The 22,541-nt window shown below is 34.4% G+C and overlaps 1 protein-coding gene across 1 annotated transcript in view; it reads right to left on the bottom strand.

Moving 5' to 3' along the window:
* Positions 1 to 21,770, bottom strand: part of trio (trio Rho guanine nucleotide exchange factor) — a 47,114-nt gene extending 25,344 nt beyond the window's left edge. The window contains exons 1-2 of the mRNA XM_073981118.1: positions 21,656 to 21,770; positions 12,561 to 12,782 (exon numbers count right to left, since the gene is read on the bottom strand). Coding sequence (XP_073837219.1) covers positions 12,561 to 12,767 — 207 coding nt within the window. The 5' untranslated portion in view covers positions 12,768 to 12,782; positions 21,656 to 21,770. The remainder of the gene's footprint in view (positions 1 to 12,560; positions 12,783 to 21,655) is intronic.
* Between the last annotated feature and the right edge of the window lie 771 nt (positions 21,771 to 22,541).

The raw sequence follows: 22,541 nt of genomic DNA, 5'->3' as shown, positions 1-22,541 counted from the left end.
AATAATAGAAAAACTTGTTTTGTGTAACACCAAGCCGTCTACCCGTTTTTCAGCAACTGGACGTTTAAAGTGATTGGCATTTAATCAATTTCGATTTGTGAGTGTGTGTTTTTTTTTTGTTAAACAACTTCGTGCAAATGCATTGTTTAAAAAAATAACAACGAATATCGACAATAATTTTTGTTTTTTTTTTAATAGTCGTGATTGGATTCTAAGCGGGTGGGTGGGTATAACCTACCATGAGAAATGGAAAAAGGCAACTCATTTCGTTTTCAGTTATTTTTATCTTGAACCGTATTTTTATGGAAGTTAAAAAATTGTTAAGCACTTTTTCTGTATTTTACTGCGAACCGACAACAATTCCAACGTAAGTCTGAGAGACGGCAGACTGGTGGCACTACGCGACGCTTAATGTTTTTTTTTTGTATACTTCAGATAAGACGAACTACGAGAAATATATTTTTGATATTTCAACAAAAAAAAAAAAAAAAAAATTAGCATTAATTTCGATACCACTACAACAACAATAATACAGGAGAAACATAAAAAACACTGCGAGTAGTATTAACGCCGCAAAACATACGACTGACTGACTTATTCACAACATGATTATTGCTGTGCTAACGAAGTACACACCAAGCGACTGATCGACCGAAGGAAAGCAAACAATCTACTGACGCTATACTGCGGCATGTGAAGTGTATTGTTCTTCATCTTTATTGGTATAAAGTTTATTTTCTGCACCACCAGCAGCAAGCAGAGTCAATCTAGTTTTTTTCCTTCTGATGTTTATTGTTATTGTTTGAAAATATTGTTTGTTGTTGTTTCTGTTTTATACCTGTGGAAGAATATCAGGTATGTCCGAGCGTTATTGATTTTGGAAGAAAATTCAATGATACTGGAATAAATGCATTTTTAAAGAATATTTTTGGAGAGACTTTCACAGCCACAAACGTGGATTTTTAAAGAATATTTTTGGAGACACTTTCACAGCCACAAACGTGGATTTTTAAAGAATATTTTTGGAGAGACTTTCACAGCCACAAACGTGGATTTTTTAAGAATATTTTTGGAGAGACTTTCACAGCCACAAACGTGGATTTTTAAAGAATATTTTTGGAGAGACTTTCACAGTAGTCACAAATGTGAATTTTTAAAGAATATTTTTGGAGAGACTTTCACAGCCACAAACGTGGATTTTTAAAGAATATTTTTGGAGAGACTTTCACAGCCACAAACGTGGATTTTTAAAGAATATTTTTGAAGAGACTTTCACAGTAGTCACAAACGTGGATTTTTAAAGAATATTTTTGGAGAGACTTTCACAGCCACAAACGTGGATTTTTAAAGAATATTTTTGGAGAGACTTTCACAGCCACAAACGTGGATTTTTAAAGAATATTTTTGAAGAGACTTTCACAGCCACAAACGTGGATTTTTTAAGAATATTTTTGGAGAGACTTTCACAGCCACAAACGTGGATTTTTTAAGAATATTTTTGGAGAGACTTTCACAGCCACAAACGTGGATTTTTTAAGAATATTTTTGGAGAGACTTTCACAGCCACAAACGTGGATTTTTAAAGAATATTTTTGGAGAGACTTTCACAGCCACAAACGTGGATTTTTAAAGAATATTTTTGAAGAGACTTTCACAGTAGTCACAAACGTGGATTTTTAAAGAATATTTTTGAAGAGACTTTCACAGTAGTCACAAACGTGGATTTTTAAAGAATATTTTTGGAGAGACTTTCACAGCCACAAACGTGGATTTTTAAAGAATATTTTTGGAGAGACTTTCACAGCCACAAACGTGGATTTTTAAAGAATATTTTTGAAGAGACTTTCACAGCCACAAACGTGGATTTTTTAAGAATATTTTTGGAGAGACTTTCACAGCCACAAACGTGGATTTTTTAAGAATATTTTTGGAGAGACTTTCACAGCCACAAACGTGGATTTTTTAAGAATATTTTTGGAGAGACTTTCACAGCCACAAACGTGGATTTTTAAAGAATATTTTTTTGAAGGACCATCACAGCCACAAACGTGGATTTTTAAAGAATATTTTTGGAGAGACTTTCACAGCCACAAACGTGGATTTTTAAAGAATATTTTTGGAGAGACTTTCACAGCCACAAACGTGGATTTTTAAAGAATAGTTTTGGAGAGACTTTCCCAGCCACAAACGTGGATTTTTAAAGATTTTTTTGGAGACACTTTCAAAGCCACAAACGTGGTTTTTTAAAGAATATTTTGGAGAGACTTTCACAGCCACAAACGTGGATTTTTAAAGAATATTTTTTGAGAGACTTTCACAGCCACAAACGTGGATTTTTGGAAAGACTTTCACAGCCACAAACGTGGATTTTTAAAGAATATTTTTGGAGAGACTTTCACAGCCACAAACGTGGATTTTTGGAAAGACTTTCACAGCCACAAACGTGGATTTTTAAAGAATATTTTTGGAGAGACTTTCACAGCCACAAACGTGGATTTTTGGAAAGACTTTCACAGCCACAAACGTGGATTTTTAAAGAATATTTTTGGAGAGACTTTCACAGCCACAAACGTGGATTTTTGGAAAGACTTTCACAGCCACAAACGTGGATTTTTAAAGAATATTTTTGGAGAGACTTTCACAGCCACAAACGTGGTTTTTTAAAGAATATTTTTGGTGAGACTTTCACAGCCACAAACGTGGGTTTTTAAAGAATATTTTTGGAGAGACTTTCACAGCCACAAACGTGGATTTTTAAAAAATATTTTTTTGAAGGACCATCACAGCCACAAACGTGGATTTTTAAAGAATATTTTTTTGAAGGACCATCACAGCCACAAACGTTGATTTTTAAAGAATATTTTTTGAAGGAACATCAGAGTCACAGACGTGGATTTTTAAAGAATATTTTTTGAAGGAACATCAGAGTCACAAACGTGGATTTTTAAAGAATATTTTTTGATGGAACATCAGAGTCACAAACGTGGATTTTTTAAGAATATTTTTTGAAGGAACATCAGAGTCACAAACGTGGATTTTTTAAGAATATTTTTTGAAGGAACATCAGAGTCACAAACGTGGATTTTTTAAGAATATTTTTTGAAGAAACATCAGAGTCACAAACGTGCATTTTTAAAGAATATTTTTGGAAGGACCACCAAGGCCACAAACGTGCATTTCTAAAGAATATTTTTGGAAGGACCACCAAGGCCACAAACGTGCATTTTTAAAGAATATTTTTGGAAGGACCACCAAGGCCACAAACCTGGATTTTTAAAGAATATTTTTGGAAGGACCTTCGGAAGCACAAGCTTGGATTTTTAAAGAATATTTTTTTAAAGGACCACCAGAATCACAAACGTGGATTTTTAAAGAATATTTTTGTGAAGGACGGTCGGAGGCACAAACTTGGATTTTTAAAGAATATTTTTTAAAGGACCATCAGAATCACAAACGTGGATTTTTAAAGAATATTTTTTGAAGGACCATCAGAGCCACAAACGTGTATTTTTAAAGAATATTTTTGGAGAGACTTTCACAGCCATAAACGTGGATTTTTAAAGAATATTTTTTGGAGAGACTTTCACAGCCACAAACGTGGATTTTTAAAGAATATTTTGGAGAGACTTTCACAGCCACAAACGTGGATTTTTAAAAAATATTTTTTTGAAGGACCATCACAGCCACAAACGTGGATTTTTAAAGAATATTTTTTTGAAGGACCATCACAGCCACAAACGTTGATTTTTAAAGAATATTTTTTGAAGGAACATCAGAGTCACAGACGTGGATTTTTAAAGAATATTTTTTGAAGGAACATCAGAGTCACAAACGTGGATTTTTAAAGAATATTTTTTGATGGAACATCAGAGTCACAAACGTGGATTTTTTAAGAATATTTTTTGAAGGAACATCAGAGTCACAAACGTGGATTTTTTAAGAATATTTTTTGAAGGAACATCAGAGTCACAAACGTGGATTTTTTAAGAATATTTTTTGAAGGAACATCAGAGTCACAAACGTGCATTTTTAAAGAATATTTTTGGAAGGACCACCAAGGCCACAAACGTGCATTTTTAAAGAATATTTTTGGAAGGACCACCAAGGCCACAAACCTGGATTTTTAAAGAATATTTTTGGAAGGACCTTCGGAAGCACAAGCTTGGATTTTTAAAGAATATTTTTTTAAAGGACCATCAGAATCACAAACGTGGATTTTTAAAGAATATTTTTGTGAAGGACGGTCGGAGGCACAAACTTGGATTTTTAAAGAATATTTTTTAAAGGACCATCAGAATCACAAACGTGGATTTTTAAAGAATATTTTTTGAAGGACCATCAGAGCCACAAACGTGTATTTTTAAAGAATATTTTTGGAGAGACTTTCACAGCCATAAACGTGGATTTTTAAAGAATATTTTTTGGAGAGACTTTCACAGCCACAAACGTGGATTTTTAAAGAATATTTTGGAGAGACTTTCACAGCCACAAACGTGGATTTTTAAAGAATATTTTTGAAGGACCATCAGAGCCACAAACGTGGATTTTTTAAGAATATTTTTGGAGCGCCTTTAACAGCCACAACCTTGGATTTTTAAAGAATATTTTTGGACAGACTTTCACAGCCACAAACGTGGATTTTTAAAGAATATTTTTGGAGAGACTTTCACAGCCGTGGATTTTTAAAGAATATTTTTGGAGAGACTTTCACAGCCGTGGATTTTTAAAGAATATTTTTGGTGAGACTTTCACAGCCACAAACGTGGATTTTTAAAGAATATTTTTGGAGAGACTTTCACAGCCACAAACTTGGACTTTTAAAGACTAGCTTTGGAGAGACTTTCACAGTCACAAACGTGGATTTTAAAAGAATATTTTTGGATAGATTTTCACAGCCACAAACGTGGATTTTTAAAGAATATTTTTGGTGAGACTTTCACAGCCACAAACATGGATTTTTAAAGAATATTTTTGGTGAGACTTTCACAGCCACAAATGTGGATTTTTAAAGAATATTTTTTGAGGGAGACTTTCATAGCCACAAACGTGGATTTTTAAAGAATATTTTTGGAGAGACTTTCACAGCCACAAACGTGGATTTTTAAAGAATATTTTTGGAGAGACTTTCACAGCCACAAACGTGGATTTTTAAAGAATATTTTTGGAGAGACTTTCACAGCCACAAATGTGGATTTTTAAAGAATATTTTTGGTGAGACTTTCACAGCCACAAACGTGGATTTTTAAAGAATATTTTTGGAGAGACTTTCACAGCCACAAACGTGGATTTTTAAGGAATATTTTTTGATGGACCATCACAGGATTTTTTAAAGAATTTGAGGGACCATCGGAGTCACAAACTTGGATTTTTAAAGAATATTTTTGGAGCGTCTTTCACAGCCACAAACGTGGATTTTTAAAGAATATTTTTTGAAGGACCATCACAGGATTTTTTAAAGAATTTGAGGGACCATCGGAGTCACAAACTTGGATTTTTAAAGAATATTTTTTGAAGGACCATCACAGGATTTTTTAAAGAATTTGAGGGACCATCGGAGTCACAAACTTGGATTTTTAAAGACCATGTTTTGAGGAGCCATGTGAGTCATAAACGTGGATTTTTAAAAATCATTTTTGAGGAGCCGTTCGAGCCATAAACGTGGATTTTTTAAAGACCATTTTTGAGGGGCCATGCGAGCCATAAACATGCAAGAATTTTTTGAGAAACCTTCAAAGCAAATAATAGATATTTTTAACGAATTTTTTCGAGGCACCATTAAAGCCAATTCCTTGGATCTTTTCAAGATTTTTTGAGGGACCTTTAAAGCCAATAACGTGGATTTTTTAAAGAATTTTTTGAGGGACCTTTTAAGCCAATAACGTGGATTTTTTAAAGAATTTTTTGAGGGACCTTTTAAGCCAATAACGGGGATTTTTTAAAGAATTTTTTGAGGGACCTTTTAAGCCAATAACGTGGATTTTTTTAAAGAATTTTATGAAGGACCTTTAAAGCCAATAACGTGGAATTTTTAAAGAATTTTTTGACGTACCTTTTAAGCCAATAACTTGGATTTTTTTAAAGATTTTTTTGACGGACCTTTTAAGCCAATAACGTGGATTTTTTTAAAGATTTTTTTTGACGGACCTTTAAAGCCAATTACGTGGATTTTTTAAATAATTTTTTGAGGGACCTTTAAAGCCAATAACGTGGATTTTTTAAATAATTTTTTGAGGGACCTTTAAAGCCAATAACGTGGATTTTTTAAATAATTTTTTGAGGGACCTTTAAAGCCAATAACGTGGATTTTTTAAATAATTTTTTGAGGGACCTTTTAAGCCAATAACGTGGATTTTTTAAATAATTTTTTGAGGGACCTTTTAAGCCAATAACGTGGATTTTTTTAAAGAATTTTTGAGGGACCTTTTAAGCCAATAACGTGTTTTTTTTTAAATAATTTTTTGAGGGACCTTTTAAGCCAATAACGTGGATTTTTTTAAAGAATTTTTTGAGGGACCTTTTAAGCCAATAACGTGGATTTTTTAAATAATTTTTTGAGAGACCTTTTAAGCCAATAACGTGGATTTTTTAAAGAATTTTTTGAGGGACCTTTTAAGCCAATAACGCGGATTTTTTTAAGAATTTTTTGAGAGACCGTTTAAGCCAATAACGTGGATTTTTTAAAGAATTTTTTGAGGGACCTTTTAAGCCAATAACGTGGATTTTTTTAAAGAATTTTTTGAGGGACCTTTAAAGCCAATAACGTGGATTTTTTAAATAATTTTTTGAGGGACCTTTAAAGCCAATAACGTGGTTTTTTTAAAGAATTTTTTGAGGGACCTTTAAAGCCAATAACGTGGATTTTTTAAAGAACTTTTTGAAGGACTTTTAAGCTAATAAACGTGAATTTTTTAAAGAATTTTTTAAAGGACCTTTAAAGCCAATAACTTGGATTTTTAAAGAATTGTTTTGGGGGACCTTTAAAGCCAATAACGTGGATTTAAAAAAAAAATATTTTTGAGGTACTTTCAGATCCAATAACATTAATTTTTTACCGATTTTTTGAGGAACCTTTTAAGCCAATAACGTGGACTTTTTAAAGAATATTTTTGAGGGACTTTCAAAGCCAATAAAGTGAATTGCTTAAAGAATTTTTTGAGGGACCTTTTAAGCCAATAACGTGGATTTTTTAAAGAATTTTTTGAGGGACCTTTTAAGCCAATAACGTGGATTTTTTAAAGAATTTTTGAGGGACCTTTTATACTAATAACGTGTATTTTATAACGATTTTTTGAGGGAAATTTTTAAGCCAAACTCGTGTTTTTTGAAGAACTTTGTTTAGGTACTTTCAAAGCCTATAATGGGGATTTTTTAAATAATTTAGTTTGAAGGACCTTCAAATCCATAACAAATATTTTTGAGGGGCCATCAAAGGTTTGTGGCGTGGATTTTTAAGAAGATTTTTAAGGTGCTATCAATGGTTCGTGGCTTGGACTTATAATTCTTTAGTTTAGTTAGAAAGCTTTTCAATTTTTTTCTTTAGTTAGAAGACCTTTGAAGGGTTTTCTGCAGCAAATAGATCTATAGATGGAAGAGCTTTGAATACCCTTACACTGTTCCTGGTGCCTAATATTTGCCACACCTGTTTTGCCAATTAACAACGTGATTAGTTAGTATGTTCTTCTTCGATTGACTTACTCAGAGATGTTATTGTTGGAGAAATGGAAAAAAAAAGAAAATAACTACAAAAAGAGAAGGGGTTTACCCACCACAGCATCAGTTATATCTTAATAAGAATCATTTTATTATTGTACCATCTCCCCAGCGCTTCCTTCCCACAATACCACAAGAACCACCACAAACAGTACCACCACCTCCACAACAAGAGGATATTTTTAGCAACTTTTAATATAGTTCAGAGATGAAATGAACATCATTGACATTTAATTAGATAAAATATGAAATAAGACTTTTTTCATAATATACCTGCGGTTGTCATAGTTTCCAACAACAACGAAGATGTTTTTGTTGTTTCAATTTTTGGTATAAATTGACTCGATTTCAGTGAAGATGCTACCACCACAAATCATTTTCCTTCCAACACTATTTGAATAGTTTTGAAGTTCGGTGAATGTGATGATAATAATTATGGCAATTATTAAGTTCCAAGTGTGGGGTTTTCTATCACCGAAAATCTGTTTAGTTTTTTTTTTGTATTTTGCAAATAATTTTTTTGTTTATTTCATTTAAAATCAACAACAAATATGAGAAACAAATAATAAACAATGAAGAGGTTGGCTGCTGCGGCTGCTGCTAAACAAATTCACGCGAACACTCAACTCTCATTTGGTTGCTATTAGCAGAGGTATTCATTGGCATGAGGAGAAATGTATAAAAAAAATGTAATACATGTGTATTTGTTTTTGTTCGTTGGTTTAGTCAGGGTCTAGTAGACGGCGATGAAGATTCTAGCTGGGGGTGGGTAATGGTTTTAGATAAAAAGGCCATGGAGATTGGTGGGCCTTTAGGGAAGTCCTCTATAACTGAGACATTGTTAGATACAGGCAGAAGTATCCTCCACTAGTCCCGCACTTGAATATTTTCACTTTTAAAGGCCCTCTTAGTGCTATTTTAATTACCCAAGTCCGTGGACCTGGCGTTCATTTTTTTGTTGTTTGTATTTGCGTGTTTAACATTGTTGTCTATATTGAATAGCATCAATTTTGGATGTTTATCCACTCTCTGATATCCCCGCTCCCTGCCTGCACCCATCAACACTTCATAATCATGAATGCCATCACTTCATTGTCTGTCTATCAGAGACTTTTTTCGTTCACCTTTTCTATATATCTCTGGCAAATGGTTCTCTCTAAAAATTTTTTAATCATCTAAAAATACGCACAATTATTAAAATTCACAAGGTTCTGTTTCTTGTTGTAGTTGTCGGAATAAAAGACTATATTTAATTCACGTGTGTTTGTCCACAATCTGAATATTGGCTTTTAAGCCAATCGGAGAGGGCATTTGTGAATTGTCTGCCAAAAATTTTGAAAAAGGGGAATTCCAATGCGTGATTTAATAGGGGTAATATATGGATGGCATCAATGACGTATGTGACAGCAAAACATTAGGGGATTATTTTGTAGGAACATACATTAAGATGAGGAATTTATGAGGTATTGGAGGCAGCTAAGGCATGGGAACTTGCCCAAACAGAACATTAATTAAACTGAGGAATTTATGAGATATTTGAGGCGCCCAAACAGATGAGTCAATAATTGATTTTTGGGTTGACAAAAACCATGTTTGTGAAGAAATTTTTCGGGGGACATTCAAAGTCAATAAAGTGGATTTTTAAAAGGTTTTTTTTTGAGGGACATTCAAAGCCAATAACGTGGATTTTTAAAGAATTTTTTTCAGGGACATTCAAAACCAATAGCGTGGATTTTTAAAAGAATTGTTTTGAGGGACATTCAAAGCTAATAACGTAGATTTTTAAAAGAATTTTTTTGAGGGACATTCAAAGCCAATAACTTGGACTTTTAAAGAATTTTTTGAGGGACATTCAACGCCAATAACGTGGATTTTTAAAAAAAATTTTTTGAGGGACATTCAAAGCTAATAACGTAGATTTTTAAAAGAATTTTTTTGAGGGACATTCAAAGCCAATAACTTGGACTTTTAAAGAATTTTTTTGAGGGACATTCAAAGCCAATAACGTGGATTTTTAAAATAATTTTTTTTGAGGGACATTCAAAGCCAATAGCGTGGATTTTTAAAGAATTTTTTTGAGGGACATTCAAAGCCAGTAGCGTGGATTTTTAAAAGAATTTTTTTGAGGGACATTCAAAGCCAATAACGTGGATTTTTAAAAGAATTTTTTGAGGGACATTCAAAGCCAATAACGTCTCATGAGGTATTTGAGGCGCCCAAACAGATGAGTCAAAAATTGATTTTTGGATTGACAAAAAACATGTTTCTGAAGATTTTTTTTGGGGGACATTCAAAGTCAATAACGTGGATTTTTAAAAGAATTTTTTTGAGGGACAATCAAAGCCATCAAAGTGGATTTTTAAAAGAATTTTTTTGAGGGACATTTAAAGCCAATAACGTGGATTTTTAAAAGAATTTTTTTTTTTTTAAGATTTTCAACAATAATAACTTGGGGTTTTAAATTTTTTTTTAAAGATTTTCAACAATAATAACTTCAATTTTTATTCTATATTTTTATATCTAACAATATTCTTAAAAATCCACGCCTCAAACCTTTGATGATTTGCTAAAAAATATTCTTAAAAGTCCACGCCTCAAACCTTTGATGATTTGCTAAAAAATATTCTTAAAAGTCCACGCCTCAAACCTTTGATGATTTGCTAAAAAATATTCTTAAAAATCCACGCCTCAAACCTTTGATGATTTGCTAAAAAATATTCTTAAAAGTCCACGCCTCAAACCTTTGATGATTTGCTAAAAAATATTCTTAAAAATCCACGCCTCAAACCTTTGATGATTTGCTAAAAAATATTCTTAAAAGTCCACGCCTCAAACCTTTGATGATTTGCTAAAAAATATTCTTAAAAATCCACGCCTCAAACCTTTGATGATTTGCTAAAAAATATTCTTAAAAATCCACGCCTCAAACCTTTGATGATTTGCTAAAAAATATTCTTAAAAGTCCACGCCTCAAACCTTTGATGATTTGCTAAAAAATATTCTTAAAAATCCACGCCTCAAACCTTTGATGATTTGCTAAAAAATATTCTTAAAAATCCACGCCTCAAACCTTTGATGATTTGCTAAAAAATATTCTTAAAAGTCCACGCCTCAAACCTTTGATGATTTGCTAAAAAATATTCTTAAAAATCCACGCCTCAAACCTTTGATGATTTGCTAAAAAATATTCTTAAAAATCCACGCCTCAAACCTTTGATCATTCTTTAAAAATATTCTTAAAAACTCACGCCTCAAACCCTTGATGATCCCATAAAAATTATTCTTAAAAATCCACGCCTCAAACCCTTGATGATCCCATACAAATTATTCTTAAAAATCCACGCCTCAAACCCTTGATGATCCCATAAAAATTATTCTTAAAAATCCACGCCTCAAACCTTTGATGATTTGCTAAAAAATATTTAAAAATCCACGCCTCAAACCTTTGATGATTTGCTAAAAAATATTTAAAAATCCACGCCTCAAACCTTTGATGATTCGCTAGAAAAATATTTAAAAATCCACGCCTCAAACCTTTGATGATTTGCTAGAAAATATTTAAAAATCCACGCCTCAAACCTTTGATGATTTGCTAAAAAATATTTAAAAATCCACGCCTCAAACCTTTGATGATTTGCTAGAAAATATTTAAAAATCCACGCCTCAAACCTTTGATGATTTGCTAGAAAATATTTAAAAATCCACGCCTCAAACCTTTGATGATTTGCTAAAAAATATTTAAAATTTAAAAATCCACGCCTCAAACCTTTGATGATTCGCTAGAAAAATATTTAAAAATCCACGCCTCAAACCTTTGATGATTCGCTAGAAAAATATTTAAAAATCCACGCCTCAAACCTTTGATGATTCGCTAGAAAAATATTTAAAAGTCCACGCCACAAACCTTTGATGATTCGCTAAAAAAATATTTAAAAATCCACGCCTCAAACCTTTGATGATTCGCTAGAAAAATATTTAAAAATCAACGCCTCAAACCTTTGATGATTCGCTAGAAAAATATTTAAAAATCCACGCCTCAAACCTTTGAAGAGTCCCTAAAAAATAATCTTAAAAATCCAAGCCTCAAACCTTTGAAGACTCCCTAAAAAATAATCTTAAAATCCATACCTCAAACCGTTGATGGTCCACTTAAAAATCTATGCTTCAAACGTGTGACGGTGCCTTTAAAAATATTGAAAAAATCCACCAATCAAAACTTTGATGGCCTCTTATTGGAAATGTTGAGTGTATTGAATTTGAATTCATATTTCTTTTAAAACGTTATTGACGATTTTAATTTACCATATAAAAAAGCAATGAATTATCCTTAAAACAAAATCAGTCATGCATAAGAAGAATTACTGACTCGTAAGAAGGACCGCTTATTCTTTTTCATGAGCGAAATTTCTTTGAAGATTTTGAAATCAGTTGTGTTTGTCAACACAATAGGAAACAGGGAGAAACTCATTAAAAATATTTTTCTAAAGGTTTTCGATGGAAGAAAAAATACGACCGTCAAAGCTCTAAATGTGTCCCAATGATTTTGCATGAAAATGTCATCCACCATCCTTGCAGCTAAGTAGTTGGCAATTTGCTGCTTAATAAATCTTCTACAAGGATATTTTATTCAAGGATATGTTTTAGCTGCATATCATGCTCAACTGAAAAAAAACGACGAGCTTTGTGTGAACATCAGAAATTCTTTCTATTGAAATTTGAATCCTTTTGTTGCCATCCTTGAATCGAATCAACATGGAAAGTTAACTCCTTTATAAAACAACAAACATTTGCTTATATTTTATTCGTGAAATTGTTGTTGTTTTTAGCATGGATGGCGCATTTGTACTTACCATTACCGAAGAATTGTCCTTCATTATATCCTTGTTAAAGGTTGGTGGACCATTCGCCATTAAATGTGGTTCCTGTATGGGTTTCATGGGTGGTGGTAATTCCAAACCAACCTCCTCCTCGGTTTCGAAATCTTGTTGTGATGTGTTGAGTTGTGATGTATTTGCCGCCGTAGCCAGCAATTGTGATGTATTGGAGGAGTCTTCCATTTGTTTGGGTGGTAACTGTAATAAGAGAGAGGGGAGAGAGAGAGAGAGTGAGTTAGAAATTGTATTAAATAAATCATTTACCCCTTAAAGATGACCTACAAAATATTCTTAAAAATCCACGCCTCAAACCCTTGATGATCCCCTTAAAATTCTTCTTAAAAATCCACGCCTCAAACCCTTGATGATCCCCTTAAAATTCTTCTTAAAAATCCACGCCTCAAACCCTAGATGATCCCCTTAAAATTCTTCTTAAAAATCCACGCCTCAAACCCTTGATGATCCCCTTAAAATTCATCTTAAAAATCCACGCCTCAAACAGCTTGATGATCCCCTTAAAATTCATCTTAAAAATCCACGCCTCAAACAGCTTGATGATCCCCTTAAAATTCATCTTAAAAATCCACGCCTCCAACCCTTGATGATCCCCTTAAAATTAATCTTAAAAATCCACGCCTCAAACCCTTGATGATCCCCTTAAAATTCATCTTAAAAATCCACGCCTCAAACCCTTGATGATCCCCTTAAAATTCTTCTTAAAAATCCACGCCTCAAAGCCTTGATGATCCCCTTAAAATTCTTCTTAAAAATCCACGCCTCAAACCCTTGATGATCCCCTTAAAATTCTTCTTAAAAATCCAAGCCTCAAACCCTTGATGATCCCCTTAAAATTCTTTTTAAAAATACACGCCTCAAACCCTTGATGACCCCCTTAAAATTCTTCTTAAAAATCCACACTTCAAACCCTTGATGATCCCCTTAAAATTCTTCTTAAAAATCCAAGCCTCAAACCCTTGATGATCCCCTTAAAATTCTTTTTAAAAATACACGCCTCAAACCCTTGATGACCCCCTTAAAATTCTTCTTAAAAATCCACACTTCAAACCCTTGATGATCCCCTTAAAATTCTTCTTAAAAATCCACGCCTCAAAACCTTGATGATCCCCTTAAAATTCTTCTTAAAAATCCACGCCTGAAACCCTTGATGACCCCCTTAAAATTCTTCTTAAAAATCCACGCCTCAAATCCTTGATGATCCCCTTAAAATTCTTCTTAAAAATCCACGCCTCAAACCCTTGATGATTCCGTAAAAAATATTCTTCTTAAAAATCCACGCCTCAAACCCTTGATGATCCCCTTAAAATTCTTCTTAAAAATCCACGCCTCAAATCCTTGATGATCCCATTAAAATTCTTCTTAAAAATCCACGCCTCAAACCCTTGATGATCATCTAAAAATTCTTCTTAAAAATCCACGCCTCAAACCCTTGATGATCCCCTTAAAATTCTTCTTAAAAATCCACGCCTCAAACCTTTGATGATCCCCTTAAAATTCTTCTTAAAAATCCACGCCTCAAACCTTTGATGATCCCCTTAAAATTCTTCTTAAAAATCCACGCCTCAAACCCTTGATGATCCCCTTAAAATTCTTCTTAAAAATCCACGCCTCAAACCCTTGATGATCCCCTTAAAATTCTTCTTAAAAATCCACGCCTCAAACCCTTGATGATCCCCTTAAAATTCTTCTTAAAAATCCACGCCTCAAACCCTTGATGATCCCCTTAAAATTCTTCTTAAAAATCCACGCCTCAAACCCTTGATGATCCCCTTAAAATTCTTCTTAAAAATCCACGCCTCAAACCCTTGATGATCCCCTTAAAATTCTTCTTAAAAATCCACGCCTCAAACCCTTGATGATCCCCTTAAAATTCTTCTTAAAAATCCACGCCTCAAACCCTTGATGATCCCCTTAAAATTCTTCTTAAAAATCCACGCCTCAAACCCTTGATGATCCCCTTAAAATTCTTCTTAAAAATCCACGCCTCAAACCCTTGATGATCCCCTTAAAATTCTTCTTAAAAATCCACGCCTCAAACCCTTGATGATCCCCTTAAAATTCTTCTTAAAAATCCACGCCTCAAACCCTTGATGATCCCCTTAAAATTCTTCTTAAAAATCCACGCCTCAAACCCTTGATGATCCCCTTAAAATTCTTCTTAAAAATCCACGCCTCAAACCCTTGATGATCCCCTTAAAATTCTTCTTAAAAATCCACGCCTCAAACCCTTGATGATCCCCTTAAAATTCTTCTTAAAAATCCACGCCTCAAACCCTTGATGATCCCCTTAAAATTCTTCTTAAAAATCCACGCCTCAAACCCTTGATGATCCCCTTAAAATTCTTCTTAAAAATCCACGCCTCAAACCCTTGATGATCCCCTTAAAATTCTTCTTAAAAATCCACGCCTCAAACCCTTGATGATCCCCTTAAAATTCTTCTTAAAAATCCACGCCTCAAACCCTTGATGATCCCCTTAAAATTCTTCTTAAAAATCCACGCCTCAAACCCTTGATGATCCCCTTAAAATTCTTCTTAAAAATCCACGCCTCAAACCCTTGATGATCCCCTTAAAATTCTTCTTAAAAATCCACGCCTCAAACCCTTGATGATCCCCTTAAAATTCTTCTTAAAAATCCACGCCTCAAACCCTTGATGATCCCCTTAAAATTCTTCTTAAAAATCCACGCCTCAAACCCTTGATGATCCCCTTAAAATTCTTCTTAAAAATCCACGCCTCAAACCTTTGATGATCCCCTTAAAATTCTTCTTAAAAATCCACGCCTCAAACCCTTGATGATCCCCTTAAAATTCTTCTTAAAAATCCACGCCTCAAACCCTTGATGATCCCCTTAAAATTCTTCTTAAAAATCCACGCCTCAAACCCTTGATGATCCCCTTAAAATTCTTCTTAAAAATCCACGCCTCAAACCCTTGATGATCCCCTTAAAATTCTTCTTAAAAATCCACGCCTCAAACCCTTGATGATCATCTAAAAATTCTTCTTAAAAATCCACGCCTCAAACCCTTGATGATCCCCTTAAAATTCTTCTTAAAAATCCACGCCTCATCTTCTTAAAAATCCACGCCTCAAACCCTTGATGATCCCCTTAAAATTCTTCTTAATGATCCCCTTAAAATTCTTCTTAAAAATCCACGCCTCAAACCCTTGATGATCCCCTTAAAATTCTTCTTAAAAATCCACGCCTCAAACCCTTGATGATCCCCTTAAAATTCTTCTTAAAAATCCACGCCTCAAACCCTTGATGATCCCCTTAAAATTCTTCTTAAAAATCCACGCCTCAAACCCTTGATGATCCCCTTAAAATTCTTCTTAAAAATCCACGCCTCAAACCCTTGATGATCCCCTTAAAATTCTTCTTAAAAATCCACGCCTCAAACCCTTGATGATCCCCTTAAAATTCTTCTTAAAAATCCACGCCTCAAACCCTTGATGATCCCCTTAAAATTCTTCTTAAAAATCCACGCCTCAAACCCTTGATGATCCCCTTAAAATTCTTCTTAAAAATCCACGCCTCAAACCCTTGATGATCCCCTTAAAATTCTTCTTAAAAATCCACGCCTCAAACCCTTGATGATCCCCTTAAAATTCTTCTTAAAAATCCACGCCTCAAACCCTTGATGATCCCCTTAAAATTCTTCTTAAAAATCCACGCCTCAAACCCTTGATGATCCCCTTAAAATTCTTCTTAAAAATCCACGCCTCAAACCCTTGATGATCCCCTTAAAATTCTTCTTAAAAATCCACGCCTCAAACCCTTGATGATCCCCTTAAAATTCTTCTTAAAAATCCACGCCTCAAACCCTTGATGATCCCCTTAAAATTCTTCTTAAAAATCCACGCCTCAAACCCTTGATGATCCCCTTAAAATTCTTCTTAAAAATCCACGCCTCAAACCCTTGATGATCCCCTTAAAATTCTTCTTAAAAATCCACGCCTCAAACCCTTGATGATCCCCTTAAAATTCTTCTTAAAAATCCACGCCTCAAACCCTTGATGATCCCCTTAAAATTCTTCTTAAAAATCCACGCCTCAAACCCTTGATGATCCCCTTAAAATTCTTCTTAAAAATCCACGCCTCAAACCCTTGATGATCCCCTTAAAATTCTTCTTAAAAATCCACGCCTCAAACCCTTGATGATCCCCTTAAAATTCTTCTTAAAAATCCACGCCTCAAACCCTTGATGATCCCCTTAAAATTCTTCTTAAAAATCCACGCCTCAAACCCTTGATGATCCCCTTAAAATTCTTCTTAAAAATCCACGCCTCAAACCCTTGATGATCCCCTTAAAATTCTTCTTAAAAATCCACGCCTCAAACCCTTGATGATCCCCTTAAAATTCTTCTTAAAAATCCACGCCTCAAACCCTTGATGATCCCCTTAAAATTCTTCTTAAAAATCCACGCCTCAAACCCTTGATGATCCCCTTAAAATTCTTCTTAAAAATCCACGCCTCAAACCCTTGATGATCCCCTTAAAATTCTTCTTAAAAATCCACGCCTCAAACCCTTGATGATCCCCTTAAAATTCTTCTTAAAAATCCACGCCTCAAACCCTTGATGATCCCCTTAAAATTCTTCTTAAAAATCCACGCCTCAAACCCTTGATGATCCCCTTAAAATTCTTCTTAAAAATCCACGCCTCAAACCCTTGATGATCCCCTTAAAATTCTTCTTAAAAATCCACGCCTCAAACCCTTGATGATCCCCTTAAAATTCTTCTTAAAAATCCACGCCTCAAACCCTTGATGATCCCCTTAAAATTCTTCTTAAAAATCCACGCCTCAAACCCTTGATGATCCCCTTAAAATTCTTCTTAAAAATCCACGCCTCAAACCCTTGATGATCCCCTTAAAATTCTTCTTAAAAATCCACGCCTCAAACCCTTGATGATCCCCTTAAAATTCTTCTTAAAAATCCACGCCTCAAACCCTTGATGATCCCCTTAAAATTCTTCTTAAAAATCCACGCCTCAAACCCTTGATGATCCCCTTAAAATTCTTCTTAAAAATCCACGCCTCAAACCCTTGATGATCCCCTTAAAATTCTTCTTAAAAATCCACGCCTCAAACCCTTGATGATCCCCTTAAAATTCTTCTTAAAAATCCACGCCTCAAACCCTTGATGATCCCCTTAAAATTCTTCTTAAAAATCCACGCCTCAAACCCTTGATGATCCCCTTAAAATTCTTCTTAAAAATCCACGCCTCAAACCCTTGATGATCCCCTTAAAATTCTTCTTAAAAATCCACGCCTCAAACCCTTGATGATCCCCTTAAAATTCTTCTTAAAAATCCACGCCTCAAACCCTTGATGATCCCCTTAAAATTCTTCTTAAAAATCCACGCCTCAAACCCTTGATGATCCCCTTAAAATTCTTCTTAAAAATCCACGCCTCAAACCCTTGATGATCCCCTTAAAATTCTTCTTAAAAATCCACGCCTCAAACCCTTGATGATCCCCTTAAAATTCTTCTTAAAAATCCACGCCTCAAACCCTTGATGATCCCCTTAAAATTCTTCTTAAAAATCCACGCCTCAAACCCTTGATGATCCCCTTAAAATTCTTCTTAAAAATCCACGCCTCAAACCCCTTGATGATCCCCTTAAAATTCTTCTTAAAAATCCACGCCTCAAACCCTTGATGATCCCCTTAAAATTCTTCTTAAAAATCCACGCCTCAAACCCTTGATGATCCCCTTAAAATTCTTCTTAAAAATCCACGCCTCAAACCCTTGATGATCCCCTTAAAATTCTTCTTAAAAATCCACGCCTCAAACCCTTGATGATCCCCTTAAAATTCTTCTTAAAAATCCACGCCTCAAACCCTTGATGATCCCCTTAAAATTCTTCTTAAAAATCCACGCCTCAAACCCTTGATGATCCCCTTAAAATTCTTCTTAAAAATCCACGCCTCAAACCCTTGATGATCCCCTTAAAATTCTTCTTAAAAATCCACGCCTCAAACCCTTGATGATCCCCTTAAAATTCTTCTTAAAAATCCACGCCTCAAACCCTTGATGATCCCCTTAAAATTCTTCTTAAAAATCCACGCCTCAAACCCTTGATGATCCCCTTAAAATTCTTCTTAAAAATCCACGCCTCAAACCCTTGATGATCCCCTTAAAATTCTTCTTAAAAATCCACGCCTCAAACCCTTGATGATCCCCTTAAAATTTTTCTTAAAAATCCACGCCTCATACCCTTGATGATCCCCTTAAAATTCTTCTTAAAAATCCACGCCTCAAACCCTTGATGATCCCCTTAAAATTCTTCTTAAAAATCCACGCCTCAAACCCTTGATGATCCCCTTAAAATTCTTCTTAAAAATCCACGCCTCAAACCCTTGATGATCCCCTTAAAATTCTTCTTAAAAATCCACGCCTCAAACCCTTGATGATCCCCTTAAAATTCTTCTTAAAAATCCACGCCTCAAACCCTTGATGATCCCCTTAAAATTCTTCTTAAAAATCCACGCCTCAAACCCTTGATGATCCCCTTAAAATTCTTCTTAAAAATACACGCCTCAAACCCTTGATGATCCCGTAAAAATATTCTTAAAAATACACGCCTCAAACCCTTGATGATCCCGTAAAAAATATTCTTAAAAATACACGCCTCAAACCCTTGATGATCCCGTAAAAATATTCTTAAAAATAAACGCCTCAAACCCTTGACGATCCCCTTAAAATTTTTCTTAAAAATCCACGCCTCAAACCCTTGATGAACCCCTTAAAAAATTTCTTAAAAACGCACGCCTCAAACCCTTGACGATCCCCTTAAAATTCTTCTTAAAAATCCACGCCTCAAACCCTTGACGATCCCCTTAAAATTTTTCTTAAAAATCCACGCCTCAAACCCTTGATGAACCCCTTAAATTTTTTCTTAAAAATCCACGCCTCAAACCCTTGATGAACCCCTTAAAATTTTTCTTAAAAATCCACGCCTCAAACCCTTGATGAACCCATTAAAATTTTTCTTAAAAATCCACGCCTCAAACCCTTGATGAACCCCTTAAAATTTTTCTTAAAAATCCACGCCTCAAACCCTTGATGAACCCCTTAAAATTTTTCTTAAAAATCCACGCCTCAAACCCTTGAAGATCCCCCTAAAATTCTTCTTAAAAATCCACCCCTCAAACCCTTGATGATCCCCCTAAAATTCTTCTTAAAAATCCACGCCTCAAACCCTTGATGATCCCCTTAAAATTCTTCTTAAAAATCCACGCCTCAAACCCTTGATGATCCCCTTAAAATTCTTCTTAAAAATCCACGCCTCAAACCCTTGATGATCCCCTTAAAATTCTTCTCAAAAATCCACGCCTCAAACCCTTGATGATCCCTTAAAATTCTTCTTAAAAATCCACGCCTCAAACCCTTGATGATCCCGTAAAAAATATTATTAAAAATCCAAGCCTCAAAACCTTGATGATCCCGTAAAAAATATTCTTAAAAATCCACGCCTCAAACCCTTGATGATCCCCTTAAAATTCTTCTTAAAAATCCACGCCTCAAACCCTTGATGATCCCGTAAAAAATATTATTAAAAATCCAAGCCTCAAAACCTTGATGATCCCGTAAAAAATATTCTTAAAAATCCACGCCTCAAACCCTTGATGATCTCCTTAAAATTCTTCTTAAAAATTGATGATCCCCTAAAAATATTCTTAAAAACCCACGCCTCAAACCCTTGATGATCACCTAAAAAATATTCTCAAAAACCCACGCCTCAAACCCTTGATGATCACCTAAAAAATATTCTCAAAAACCCACGCCTCAAATCCTCTAAAAAATTCAAATATTCTTAAAAATCCACGACCCTAAAAATATTCTTAAACCCCACGCCTCAAACCCTTGATGATCACCCAAAAAATTCTTAAAAACCCAAGCCGCAAACCTTCAGTGATCCCATAAAAAATATTCTTAAAAATCCACGCCTCAAACCCTTAATGATCCCCTTAAAAACCACGCCTCAAACTTTTCTATAAGAAGACCATTATGGGCTTCTATAGGAAGATCTTTAAGGGTTTCTATAAGGGCCCTTATGGGCTACTATAGGGACACCATTAGGGCCATATAAATAAATTAAGGGTTTCTATAAGAAGGCATTTAAGAAAACTACTATGGGCATCTATAAGACGGCCTTTAGGGGCTTCCATAAGCGGACCTTAAAGGCGTCTATAAGAAGAACTTTAAGGGCTTGTATAAGAAGACCTTTATGGCCTTCCATAAAAAGTACTTTAAGGGTAATTGACTTTTAAGGAAGACATTTGAGGGCTTTTATAAGAAGGCCTTCAAGGGATTCTATAAGAAGATATTTAAGGGCTTCTATATGAAGACTTTTAATGGATGGTTCCTTAAGGACTTCTCTAATTAGACCTTCAAGGGCTTCTAATACAAAACGTTCATGGGCTTCTATAAAAAGACCTTTGAAAATATCTTTAAGGACTTCGATAAGAAACCATTAAGAGCTTCTATAAGAAGACCATAATGGCCTTTATAGGAAGACCGTTATGGACTTTTTTTATAAAACGTCCTTTAAGGGCTTCTAAAGGGGTCATTTAAGGGTTTCTATAAAAAATGTTTTGAGGGATTCTATAGCAGACTAAAGAGGCTTCTATAAGAAGACCTTTAATGGCTCCTTAATGACTTCTCTAAGAAGGCCTTCAAGGGCTTCTAAAAGAAAATGTTCATGGGCTTCTATAAAAAGGCCTTTGAAAATATCTTTAAGGACCTCTATAAGAGACCATTAAGGGCTTCTATAAGAAGACCATAATGGCTTTTATAGAAAAACCGTTATGGGCTTTCTTTATACAAATTCCTTTAAGGGGTCATTTAAGGGCTTCTATAAAAAAAAAGTTTTGATGGATTCTATAGCAGACTTTAAGGGTTTCTATAGAAATATTTTTAAGGGCTTCTATAAGAAGACATTTTATAGCTAATATAACAAGGTCTTTAAAAGCTCCCATAAGAAGACCGTTAAGGGTTTCTGTAAGACGACGAAGATCTTTAGTCAGTAGTATTTAGACACTTACCTTAAAGTTCTTTTCGGATGATTTCTTAACCAATAGTTTTTCGGGTGTTTTCTCAACTTTATTCTGTGGTCCTTTACGTCCAATTTGTGGCAACCATTTACGCCTAAAATAAACAAAAAAATATTTATTATTTTAAATGAATTTAGAAAAAATATTATTAGAACAAATATCGTTAAAACTTGATTGCCTAGAGGCCACACTTTGAAAAAGAAAAATTTCCTTCTAACTTCAAAATAAAAGGAGAAAAATATTTTGGGTTTCACAAAATTTCCGCCACTTTCTTAATCACTGACACTTGTTGTTCAACTGTCAACTGATGAATTGCAAATAAGTTGTTGGTAAGCATAAACCTACATTACCATACCTTGTTAACGTTATTCTTCCGTTTTCTTCCAAAAAATGAATAAAAACCTCCTCCACTCCAGGCTGCCGCCTGTTGTTTGTCATTAGTATTTAATATGTTTTATGGCTAAACTATAACCCAATGAATGACCGACCAACAAACAAAAATAACCGCACCCATCCATCACCCATCATACATTGACACTTCTTCATCCGGAGCAATTCCTCATCATCTTCATTAAATGTACATTTGCGAAGCTAACAACTGGAGGCCAGTTAAACAAATGTTCGATGATTTATCGTAGCAAATAAAAAAAACAACAGGATAAACGATAGTTTGGCAGTTTGTATTGCCACTGCCAAACATACGAAGCATAAGGAGAATGCCTGCTGGTCTGCACTAATTCCCCAATACATGAAAACCAACAACAACAACAACAGCCAAAAAGAATAATAAAATAATAACAATGTCAAGACAAATAAATATATTTATATATGTACATCCATATCCCATTCATTTATTTGTCTATCCAACTAAACGACA

The sequence above is a fragment of the Musca autumnalis genome, unplaced genomic scaffold (genome assembly GCF_047663935.1).
Source record: "Musca autumnalis isolate F117 unplaced genomic scaffold, ASM4766393v1 scaffold_4, whole genome shotgun sequence".
Taxonomy (NCBI): Eukaryota; Metazoa; Arthropoda; class Insecta; order Diptera; family Muscidae; genus Musca; species Musca autumnalis.
This window is presented reverse-complemented; position numbering and strand designations above follow the sequence as displayed.